A 12,804-nucleotide genomic window follows, 5' to 3' on the forward strand; every position below is an offset into this window, starting at 1 on the left:
TATTCACAAGAATCTTCAACTTCAGTCTATCCAAGACAGAACTCCTCACCACCTCCAAATCATCCCTTCTTCTAGAATTTTCTCTTTGTCTCATCGGTGCTACCTTTCTTCCGATCCCCTAGATTCACATTTGTGTCTAAGTCTTTTTCCTCCTTTCTAGTGCCTATACCTTACTTTAATGCGGGTCCTAATTATTTTTTGTATAATTACAGTGTCTTTTTCAGTATTCTCCCTCTGCGCCCCTCCCCTACTCCCTACTGCATATAACTCAATGATCCGATGCAGTTTAAGCACTGCACCAGGCCAGGTTAGTAATCTCAGCCCGAGAGCTGCTGTGGAAGTTTTTCCTAATCCTGGCTCCTGGTTCAGATTTAAACGCCCTTTTTGAAGAATGTCTTTTATCCTGGGGAGGAGAGTGGGGGGATGGGTGAAATAGATGATGGGGATCTAGGAGTGCACTTGTGATGACCACTGGGTGATATATGAAAGTGTGGAATCACTATATTGTACCCCTAAGACTAATATTATATTGGAATTAAAATTAAATAAATAAATAAATAAATAATAGAATATATTTCATCGTTTCTACTTTTCCTCCACCTTTTTACTCTTTGTCTTTTCAGTGCAGGGATAGGTAGGACGGGGTGTTTTATTGCTACATCCATTGGCTGTCGACAGTTGAAAGAAGAAGGAGTTGTGGATGCCCTCAGCATTGTCTGCCAGCTTCGTGTAGACAGGTGAGTGTCCCCTGGACTGTGCAACAGAGATGTCACTTCCCACACAGAATTATCAGCCACAACCTCATCCCATCAGCCTGACTTGGTGAACATCACAGGCTCCAAAGTCTTAAATCTCTGTAGAGACTTGCATAAAATGCTTACGTGTACCTTACATTAAAAACCCATTGAAGAAAGTGTGCTTTGCAACACTGACCATCAAGAGCACAAAACTGAAAGCTTACGCTCAGTCCTTCCTCCTCTCTAATACTGGCATTTATGGTATAGCTGCTCCCCCTCTGTCTTACGTCCTTGTTCCCTTCTATTTACTCTGCATTTTCATCTGGCTTGACTGAGTCATCCACTTTAGAATCTTGATTGTTTAAAATGAGACATATGTCATGCTACCAAAAATCATCTTTTTTCACGGTCTACTTTTTTTAATGTGAAAAAATGCACATAACAAAATATACCATCTTCACCATTTTTTAAAAATCACATTACATTCATTTTTTTAATGTTTATTTATTTTTGAGAGAGAGAGAGACAGAGCATGAGTAGGGAAGGAATAGAGAGGGAGACACAGCATGTGAAGCAGGCTCCAGGCTCTGAGCTATCAGTACAGAACCTGAGGCGGGGCTTGAACTCACAAACCACAAGATGATGACCTGAGCTGAAGCTGGAAGCTTAACTAACTGAGCCACCCAGGCGCCCCCATCTTCACCATTTTTAATAGTACAGTTTAGTGGTGTTGAGTATATTCATGTTGTTGTGCCACCAACCTCCAGAAATCTTTCCATCTGGCAAGACTCTGTACCCATTAAGCAACAGCTTCCTCTTCCCTCCTGTCCCCAGTAAAATTACTTAGCATAATATCCTCAAGATTTATCCATGTTGTGGCATGTGTCAGAATTTCCTTACTTTTTCAGGCTGAATAATATCCCATTTTATGTATACACTGTATATGGTTTATCCATTCATTCATCGATGGATACTTGGTGGATCCCACCTTTTGGCTCTTGTGAATAATGCTGCTATGAACACGGGTGTAAAGGTCATTGTAGAGACTCTTTCAGATATATATCCAGAAATGAGATTGCTGGATTATGCAGTAATTCTATTTTTAATCTTTTGAGAGACTGTCATACTGTTTTTTGCAGTGGCTGCACCATTTATATCCCTACCAACAGTATAGCCATTCCAGCTTCTATACACCTTTGCCAACACTCGTGACTTTCTATTTTGTTTTTCGCTCTTTCTAATGGTAGCCATCCTAATGGGTGTGAGGCGGGAGCGTTGTTTTTATAGAGGGATGATTTGATCACCTGTGTGTGATCTGTGTTTATCAGAGTTGAAAACAAAACAAACAAGAAAGTCCTCTTCTTCCTTGCTCCACAACTAAGCCTACTCGGGTAAATGAAGAGTTGAGCCAGTGATGGAGAAAGTAAACAGATGCTCTTTGAGAACGGGCATGGAAAAAGATGCTGTACCAGCAAATGAGCAGCCAGTCTCTCTGCCTTGCAATTCAGTGTACTATTGTGGGGACTGAGTTGTTTTACGAGGCTGAACTACTGGGTCCTCTTCCGTCACACATGCAGCAAATATTTATTAATTACCTCCTACGCCCAGGGCATCATTCTAGATGCTACAAATATAACACACAAGATAAGAGAAGCTTTGCTTTCCTAGAGTTTACCTGCTAATGCAAAGAGAGACAGACAGATTAAAAAAAAAAAAAGGAAAGAAAGAAACAAGATAATTTCAGAGATATTTGTCCTGAAGTAAGAAATCAAGAGGGCCATAGGAGAAGAGCATCATGGACTTGAGCCCTGTGTCCTCCTAAAAGTGCAGTTACCTTTTAAGATTTATTCCACAAACATTTATTAAGCACCTACTATATCCTAGGTCCTTAGATTTCAATAAAAGAGACAAAGGAGTGTTCTAAAACTTCAAATATATTTACCATTTAAAGCAGGATCTGTCACATAGTAAACCTTCAATAAATGTGCACTGTGTTATTATTATCTGCATTATTATTTAAATTATCAATTCAGTTTCTCTAAAAACTAAGTATCTCTAAAAATTAAGCATCCAGACCCCTCTGTCCAGATGAAATTTTTCTTCCCCATCCCTATTGTTCTGATCACTTCTTAAATAATAGCATCCAAGGCATTGTAGGTGTATCTTCCCTCTCTTTTTCTTTCAATTTTGAGTGGCTTCATAGAGGCTATTCGTTACAGTGATTAAAATCCTGGCCTCTGCAAACAGATGCCTGGGTTGCATCATGACTGCTCTTATTATTTTCTGGTTGTGCAGCCTGACGTAACTTGTGAGATCTTCCCCTGGCTGGGTTTTCTCATCTGGAAAATGGAAGTCCTACTTGTATCTCTTGCTCTTGTTGTAAAGAGTAAGATTAAGATTGTAAAGTCCTGGGGCACCCGGGGGGCTCTGTCAGTTGAGTGTCCGACTACGACTCAGGTCATGATCTCATGTCTCCCAAGTTCAAGCCCTGTATCAGGCTCTGTGCTGGCAGCCTAGACCCTGGAGCCTGTTTCAGATTCTGTGTCTTCCTCTCTCTCTGCCCCTTCCCCGCTCACACTTTGTCTCACTCTATCTCAAAAATAAATGAACATTTAAAATTTTAAAAAGAAAATTATTTAAAAAAAAAACAGGTTGTTAAGTTCCTGGCACATAATAAACATGCAATCACATTTAGCCACCATTGTTATCAACATACATAGCAAGAAACCTGAACACGTGTCTATAAACTGAAAGAAACAATATATGCCTCCCAGGGCTGCAGTAGTATAAAGATGAGATTACATCCATGACGTACTTAGTAGAACACTTAGCCTATGTTTCTAACACTCTCTCTACCCCTCCCACTTCTTCCCTTTCCATACCCCACATGTAACTGCTTCCAAAAATATTTTCTTCTGTGCATTAGATCAGCTCCACTGATCTCTCCTCCTTCTCTTGCCGTCTTAGTCTCCTTCCTTCCAGTACTGTCTGTCCAGCTGCAGTAGGGTCCAGTTTTTCACTCCAGACTCTGGAACCTACCTTCACCCAGAAGGGAGGCCTGCGTCAGAAGGTAGGGAATAGCACTGAGTCAGCCTGGAGCTGTTCCCACAGAGACCTTGATCTCTCCTCCTTTGTGCGTCTGTCAACAAGCCTCCTGCTACTGGGAACCCCAAGTCCCCCCTAAGACTCCAGTTCAAACCCCTGCACCCCGCTCTCTTTCCAGCTGGAGCCGAAACTCCATGAATGCCAGACCCTATGTGAATCTAGGCTGACTCTGAACGGAGTTGACCTCCAACACCCTCTCTGAACCCTTTTTCCAACAATATTTTGGGGGAAAATAATGGGTTTGGTTTGCTCATTGTTGAGGGCTTTTGTTACTTTAAATCTTGCCTATTCAGGCTACCATCTCCCACCTCCCCCACCTGCTTTTGTAGCCTGACCTCCACCTTGGTTTCCATTTCCCAGTCACATTCCCCTGTCAAATCTACCAAATAGTCCTCTAGCTTTGAATGGAATCACAAATACATTTTTTAAACCATATCACAATGCCTCCTCTATCGGTTCCTTCCTTCCTAAAGCAAACGGACAGAAATTTTAGCCTTGGCCTTCCATCACCACCAAGGTCTCCCCACAAGGCTTGTCTTTTCATTGTTGATAGGATCTCCAAAGCATACCAAAGCTTCTCTGCTGATTGGAAGGCTCCCTACCCCCTGCATTTGAATTACTGCCAATATATGTCTGGAAATCATTCTAACAGATTCATTAATCAACATCTCTTACACACATTCTTTCTGAGCAGCTGCTTCTGTGGTTTATGAAATGGATCCTCTCTTTAAAACCTTCCTTGAAACGTCTTTCCTTTGCCTGCCTGTCTGCACGGGATCAAAACAGATTATTTTTTTCTTTCCTTCCTTCTGCTGTGCAATTCCCTATATTATGAAAAGCAAGACAAAAAAAAAAAAAAACTGCCTCCCTTCCTTCACTTCATCCAACTTCTTTTCCCCCAGGCTTCTTGCCACTTGCTTCATTTTGGTTTTTTTTCCCCCCTGCTGTACTTCATCTTTAAAATTCCAGTTTGTAGGGCACCTGGGTGACTCAGTCAGTTAAGCATCTGACTCTAGATTTTGACTTAGGTCATGATCTCACAGTTCATAAGTTTGAGCCCCATGCCTGGCTCTACACCCCTGTTCTGCTTGAGATTCTCTCTCTCTTTCTCTGCTCCTCCCCTGCTCGTTACCTCTCTAAATAAATAAACAAATAAATAGACTTAAATTTTTTTAATAAATAAAATTTTAGTTTGAAGGCAATTGCTGCCATTGACCATATCATTAACTCATGCCAGTAAAAGAAAAACCGGCCCCAGAAAATATGAACACCCACCTCTGTGCTCCTGTGGCTTACCGGTCATCAGTTCTTCAAATCTTGTCTCCAACCCTAGTCTCTTTGGCCACCCTTGCCTTCAGTTCTGAAATTGTCTTCAGACATTCCAGAATGTGCTATTGATACTTGGAAGTCTTTAATCGTGGCCTCTCCACCATGGCCTTCAAAACACATGTCTCACATGTCTCATTTAACTCCCAAAATGAACCCAAAGTAGGAAAAGTGATGTTCCTTGGCCTTGTTCTGTTAAAAAAAAAAAAAGAGAGAGAGAGAGAGACAAAGAATTCAAGATGTCAAGTAACTTGCCCAAGATCATGTAGCTAAAAGACGGGTAAAATAGACCTCTTTGGAACCCAGGACTTGCAATTTCTAACTCAAAAGACATGATCATTGCATATCAAAGCAACTAGTCTTTTGGTATATGTTTATTCCAAAACTGCTTGACAAGAAACATACCTCTTTGATAATGCTTTGCCAATTAAGAAAAAGCAGTGGCACCATAATTTTTAAAACAGTGTCTAGTATGAGCTGTTTCATGAAGAGGTAGAGTGATATTCTCAGCAGTTGCCTTTAAGAATATAATTTGAGGAATATAGAAAAGTTGTCTCATCCCAAAATATCTGTCTATGGAGGATGCCTAAAACATCTGTGTATGGTGAATGTCTGAAATACCACTATTAGAGAACCAATCTTTCGTTAAAAGAATCATTCTTTTTTAAAGTTCACTGAATGTGGAGAAGAAAGTGAGTGTGACACCTATGCTTTCTCAGCTACTAACACTTTTTGTTAATAAAATATATATTCATTTATTTTGAGTGGGACAGAGCATGCAAGCAGTGGAAGGGCAGAGAGAGGGTGAGAGAGAGATCCCAGAAGGCTCTGCACTATCAGTGCAGAGCTCAACATGGAACTTGATCCCATGAACTGCGCAATCATGACCTGTCAGCTATAAACCCTTTCATCTAAATAGTATGATATATCCTTTCCAGCTAGAGTAAGGTAGCTAGAGAGAACATAACTCCATGCATCAGGAATACATTCAGAACTTAGTTTTGATGAAGGGGAATTGAAGAGAGGGCCCCCGAAGCTGGGCACACATGAGGCCCTGCAGTGGAGAAGACTAGTAGCTGTGGGCAGTGGGAAGGTGAGGGGCATGGAGAGGAAGCAAAAGTGCTCTTACAAGGGATTCCTTGGGTAAGGGGCCCAATGCAATATGAAAGTGTGAGGCTTCTTTTTTTAAAAAAATTATTAAATAGTTCAAGATGGTGACAGCAGAGCATTAACCCAAGTGCAAGGTTCTTCTCAGCATGGGGAAAGGGGCTGGTGTGACCCAGGAGGTCATGAGCCCATTGAATTAACCTTGTGGTGGGATGTTTTTAGAATGAATGTAGATGGGCCCAAATCCTGTGTCCAATGGAGCAGGTACCCACGGTCTCTGCTTAGAGTACTGCTCCTGAATCTCATTCAACAACTATTTACTAAACACCTACTACTGTACATACATCAGGCACCTAGGCATAGAAAGATGGATTCCTTAACAGACTTTTCCAGACTGTTTTTCTCAGGGCACATTTTAATCTCTAATTAAACTATGAGAGCCTGCCAAGTGCCAAACCCTCTTAGAGTGTATGCAGGCAAAAATAAAGAAATAAAATAAAATAGGCTCTCAACTAAATGTGAGTGATATACTATATTTCTTAGAAACCCTCTCCACATGGATATTCACAGTAAGTATTAAAACATTGAAGAATCTGGAAAGTCCCCCCCAGCACAGAAACCCATTTAACGTCCTTAAGCTCTCTTTCGTATTTAATCTGACCATACAAAACTCTCCTCAAAGCCTATCTAAGTGGGACTGAAAGAAGTTGTAAATAATAAATATGAACTGTTCTTTCAAGACATTTGGTGGTGAAGAGAAGACTGGGGATGGTAAAGGGATTTGAGCGTGGGTGGAAACCATTATAAAGGAACACCCAGCCAAGTATTATAAGGGCTACAAAAGACAGAGCCAATATATCAAGGGGCTGATATTTTATACACTGCCATGTACAAGCTCCATGGGATTTTTCCTTTGCTTTCGTACTCCCTTTCACAATGACCTCTACCCACTAGTGATCCAAGGCTGTGCACTATGCATCTTTTTTTTAATAGTTTACCCCCCACCACTTATGAGAAGTCCTGGGCATGGCCACCAGGAAAGAAGAAAGGCAGTGATTTAGATACTTGAAATATACTCTTTCCATGACTGAGAAATCAAAAGTTTAGGCATTGAGCATGATCAAAAGCCTGACTCCAGTGATGATGGTGTTGGTGATGATGAGGATGATGATGATAAATTATACTTGATCATTGTTATTCAACAAAAGCAGGCAATGTGTTCTCAGATCACAAATCTGCATTTTAGCAAGAAATTCAAATGGTCTGGTTTAGTGTTATGCTGAATGGATGTTTCCATTGTAACAACGATGACAAAACCATTTGGTGAATTCCTCATTCTCTGGCAAGACATTATTTTTATTGGCTTTAGGGCAACTTCTATTAATAGATGCAACAGTTCTCACTGCAGATTCATGAGTCTGTGATTCTCTTTTGAATAATACTTTTGCGCATATTTTGAACTAAATTAGGATTTCTTTTCTTTTCCCAAGTAGGAGTTCAAATTCAGTGCAAGGCACCCACAAGTGTTTTATTTAGAAATGTACTAATGTATCATTCCTTCATTCTCATAGCTTTCATTTTTAATTAAAAGATGAAATAGGTATTGAATAATTGGGACCAAGCACTGACTGGTGAGACTAGGCAGCAGGCAGCCATTAGAATATGAGGGGCTGGAGGTCCCTGGACCAGAGGTCAAGAAGCTTGGAACTAATCCTGGCTATGCCTTAATTCCATGTGTGACCCCTTGTCCACTCTAGACCTCGCTGTCTACATACATGAAAGGAGAAATGGGCATATCAGTAGTCCCCCAACGTCTTCTGCTATGAAGACCCCCTTTTGTAAGAGTAAAATATTCCATGGACTTCAACTTGATAGCTGTACTTTGAAACCCTTAATGCTAAAAACTAATTTTCATTCTATGACTCAAAACAATACCCACTTGCATTTAAAAATTAGTGATGCGTATGTATGTGTGTTTATTTGGTCTATGATAATGTTAGATCCACAGATGGATTCAAGGACCCTTCCAATAAGATGCCTTTTCCATCTTGGGATTCAGTGATTGGGAAGTGATCATCTGGCTCTCTAAATCCCTTTTCAGCCTTTGTGTTCTTTGAGTCTTTGAACCTTTGCTTCTGTAGAGAAAAATGGAATGGCAGTTACAGACAATCATAACATTTGCCAAATATCTAGTAGGAAAGGGATGGATTAAAAGAAATCTGGTCATATATTGTATAACTCTCTCATTCTTCAAGAGGAATCCAAGATGTAAAAGGAGTGAATGATATATCCAAAGTCACATGACAAACTTTAACTGTCTTTTTTTTTTTTAACATTCTGAATGAAACTTCCAGTTTTGCTCTAAATAGATTGGCTAATTCTGGATTTGTTTGGTTCCCAAAACACTGTTGTTTTCTGGAGTGGGAGACTAAATTGAGTTAAACACAGATTGAGAGAAAGTTCACTTTCTTATCCTGCCTTTGACAACGACCCTGAACTAGATGCTGTATAAACCAGGGAAAATTGTTTATCTCTGATGGTTTCAGCTTAGATTATTATTCATATCTGAGTATGACAAATACAACGAAATTTCTATTGGCCAGCATGATGAAAAGAAATTTTGTTTAGTCATATTTTCCTGTTACTAGAAGGTTACCATACATACACAGGTCAATAATTTTCAAAAATTGTGATGAAAAAAGGACCCATAACATTGGCACTAAACTAAACCCAATGTAATCATGTTTTGTTAGACCTTCCATAACTTGCTTAAATCTTTTAACCTTAAATATCACCAAATTGTTGTGTCTATACCATCTAGAGAACTCTAATTGCTGTTAAAGTTAAGCCAACCAACTTTTACCGTATTTAGCTCCTACTGCAAGAGATTCGTTTAGGCTTGTGGGTGCCAGGGTTTTTGCAGTATGAGATAGTCACAGGCTATTTACACATCGAGGATGAGAAATACATCTGTGGCTTTAAAAAATAATAATCCTTAGTAACAAAATGGCCCAGAAAACTCAGGGGGCTCTTGGGTGGCTCAGTCAGCTGCACACTTGACTCTTGATTTCGGCTCAAGTCATGATACCAGGGTTATATCATAAATAACACCGGGATTGAGCCCTGCTCAGGCTCAGCGCTGAGCTTGCTGAATATTCTCTCTCTTCCCCTCTGCCCCTCCTCCACTCCCTTACACGTGCATACTCTCTCTGCCCCCCCTTTCTAAAAAAAAATAATAATAATTAATTAATTTAATAATAATAATTTTTTTAAAAAACTCAGGAAATGCCTTGCATGCACATAGAAAATGACTAAGGAACAATATGTGACCATCAGAAGACATCTAGGCAAGGATGAAAGGAACGTGTTCCGTTGCAGGTTGACCTTGAACAACTTCTTCCTCATCATATTTCTTTTAATCTCATGTGGCACCTCTGGACACTGGAAGAACTTGAAAACAGAATTTGGGAAGTGAAGCACATAAAATAATATGCAGTCCCAAGGCCTTTCTTTTTTTCCTTTTTTTTCCTTCCCCAGAAACAGGAAACAATCTGTCTAATCCTCCTTTTAGAGAGTCAGTGGTGAAATTTGCTGTTGTCTTTGTACATCCTTACCTTGGAGGCCTTAAACTGGAATGACATCCAAAAACCTTGCTTGTGGCTTCCCAGACAGGATAGAAAAATGCTTCCAGTGTGCGTCATATCATTGTTTAAATGTTTTGATTAATCACTTTAGTGTGATGATTTTTTTTTTAACTATGACAATCCAAGAGGAGGAATATATAAGCCATCAGTTTTCTAGGCTAATATGTGTCCCCAAAGTATCATTTGTTTCCAAAACTTCTTTAAAATAATTCCAAGGTGAAAATTTCCACCTGTTCATATAATTTTTATCAACCCTACCCTTACATGTCTCCATACCTCTCTGCATTCTCAACTCATTGCAAAGTTCACCTTACTTAATAGATTTCAAAGATCTCATTTGAAGATCAGAAATTGAACGTTTTGGTTTACTTCTTTTAAGGAAACTAAAGGATAAAGCCCCAGTGATGAGTATGGACTTATTTACTTGACATCATAGTTTCTGAGACCATTAACAAGAGGTCCTTTTATAAAACAGATTATGTCAAATCAATCTCCCTGGTGGTTGCCAGAACAACGTTTTCCTTCTTCTCAGCTTAGAGCTAATTGAGTGTTAACCTTGGTGTTGAGAAGAAAGTCGGTTAATTTTCAGGAAAAAATGGAATTTACAACATGCTAGAGCATTGAATTATGACTGAATTCTCACTGGATCTGTCCTGGCTTTTGTGCCCTACACATACTTTGGAACACAGCTACTCCAGAGAAAATGTCTACATTCAAAATACCTGCTCAGAATCAGTTCGAACATTTATGTTTAAATTCTCCCTCCTTGAGATGACATAAGACATAGGGGGAAACCTTTGTTCAAGACACCTGAGTTATAGCAGCAGACATTAGCCTGGCTTGACTCACACCTAAGTGGCTGAAGCTGTACCCATGAGGCACATTAACATCCACACCTTTTGTTCTAAATTTACTGTACCAAACTTTACCAAAAGAATTCCAGATTCAAAAATAATAAAAAGCCAAGGAGCATAAGTTCCATTGTTAGCCCAGAAATGAGTCACCACTGCAGAATTTCTTCTGTCTACTGATTAGACCGGATACGCGCTGGGTGGTGTAGCAGGAAAGGCTGTTGCTGTCTGTATGTGTGAGTTAATAGTCACAAAAGGTCACGATTTTAACATGTTAAAAACCAAATCTCTCTCCTGGGCATCTGGGTTCGTTTCTCTCAACACACCCTCCCAGGAGCAAAGGGAAAAAACTACATTGCTTTTCCTTCCAACCTGAGTCTACCCCCAGCTGACACAGCTACGTGCTTCCCTGCATGGAGAAAGAAGACACTGATTTTTGTGTTTGGTGGGGCTGATGTGATGCAAGATTTTTGACATTTCTGGAAGAGTGGTTTATGTGACTCCTCTCCGGCCTGGCCAAGTACTGTGTTCATATTCTGTGGCCACAAAGAAATCAGAGCCATGTAGCCAACACAACTTCTGTGATAAAAGGAATGACTTTCTTCCACAGCATGGAATGGAACATAATTAAGGTGAACAAATAATTTATCATCCAGACCAAGATACTCCTGTCACTGAAGAATGGCTCTACTTATAATTACACAGACAACAAGAGTGAACCAGGACTATCCCAAGCAAACTAGATGCATGATCACCCTAGGCACAATGTTAGCTATGCCCTTACCAAAAGATTAAGAAAAAGAATATGTAGCATTTATTTAGTACTCACCAGATGACAATCACTGTGCTAAGCATTTTATAGATTACCTTGTTTCAACCTTGCAAAATTTGGGGGCACCTGGGTGGCTCAGTCAGTTAAGGGTCTGACTTCAGCTCAGGTCATGATCTCACCGTTCATGGTTCATGAGTTGAGTTCAAGCCCTGCATCAGGCTCTATGCTGAAAGCTCAGAGCCTGGAGTCTGCTTCAATTCATTGTCTCCCTCTCTCTGCCCCTCCCAACTCACATTCTGTCTCTCTTAATAAATAAATAAACACTTAAAAAAGACAAAAGAACACTTTAAACCTTGCAAAACTTGAAAATGTACTAGGTAAGTACTGTTTGCCAGCTCAGTGGTTTTCAAACTTTTTTTGTGAACAATAGGAAAAAAGTAATGGGAAGACAAAATCTTCCACAGAAGACCAACATGGAAAGCCAATGTAAAAATATAAAATAAAATAAAAGGCACAACTGCTTTGGTCAAAACTAGAATTAGGAGCTAGTCCTAAAACCCAGGCTCCTTCTCCACCTTGTGTGGTCCCTTCAGGCACCTCAGCAGGACCTCAGGTTTTTACGAATTCTGTGAAAAGCCTCTGTTTAAAGATTGAGATGGCCTGACTAATTTAATCCTCACAATCTGATGAGGTTTGTCATTAATGTCATTTTTAATGAGGAAACCCCAGGTGGGAAAAATCATAGAGAGAGTAGATTCAAACGTGAATCTTCAGACTCCAAGCCCACTTCTTTCCATGACATCATCTGCCTCTACTGTAGCAGACTTCCAGGCTGGTTAATGTTTAGAAACACATTTAGACCTTTCCATCGAGGCTTGCCCAACCAGGACAATACTGTGTCCTCCACCAGGTGTATTCTTAGTTTGACAAGGCCTTCAGAGGCCCCATCCCAGAGTCTTGCAAGCAGTTCTGTTCAACAGATACCGCCAAAGAGTAACAATAACAATGACAATAGCTAGCAGCGTGGTGTCTGTGTGTTCTGCTGTGTGCTGAGCATTTTATTTATTTTTTTTCTTTTTATTTTATTTATTTATTTTTTTAAACATATGCAATTAATTTCCATCATTTACAATACAGTAGTTACAATGACACTCCAAACAGAAAAGCAAAGTAAAAAATCAGAACCCCAACTTCTATTTCATGTAATTAGACTTATACCGAAATTAGAAGGTTAAGTAACAACTAGTTAATCACCTAATTTC

At 39.8% G+C, this 12,804-nt stretch overlaps 1 protein-coding gene across 1 annotated transcript in view; it reads left to right on the forward strand.

Moving 5' to 3' along the window:
• PTPRR (protein tyrosine phosphatase receptor type R) overlaps positions 1-12,804 on the forward strand; it is a 240,837-nt gene that overhangs the window by 221,277 nt on the left and 6,756 nt on the right. The window contains exon 12 of the mRNA XM_029955453.1: positions 624-737. Within this exon, the coding sequence (XP_029811313.1) occupies positions 624-737 (114 nt within the window). The remainder of the gene's footprint in view (positions 1-623; positions 738-12,804) is intronic.

This window comes from Suricata suricatta, chromosome 10 (genome assembly GCF_006229205.1).
Source record: "Suricata suricatta isolate VVHF042 chromosome 10, meerkat_22Aug2017_6uvM2_HiC, whole genome shotgun sequence".
In the NCBI taxonomy this organism is placed as follows: Eukaryota; Metazoa; Chordata; class Mammalia; order Carnivora; family Herpestidae; genus Suricata; species Suricata suricatta.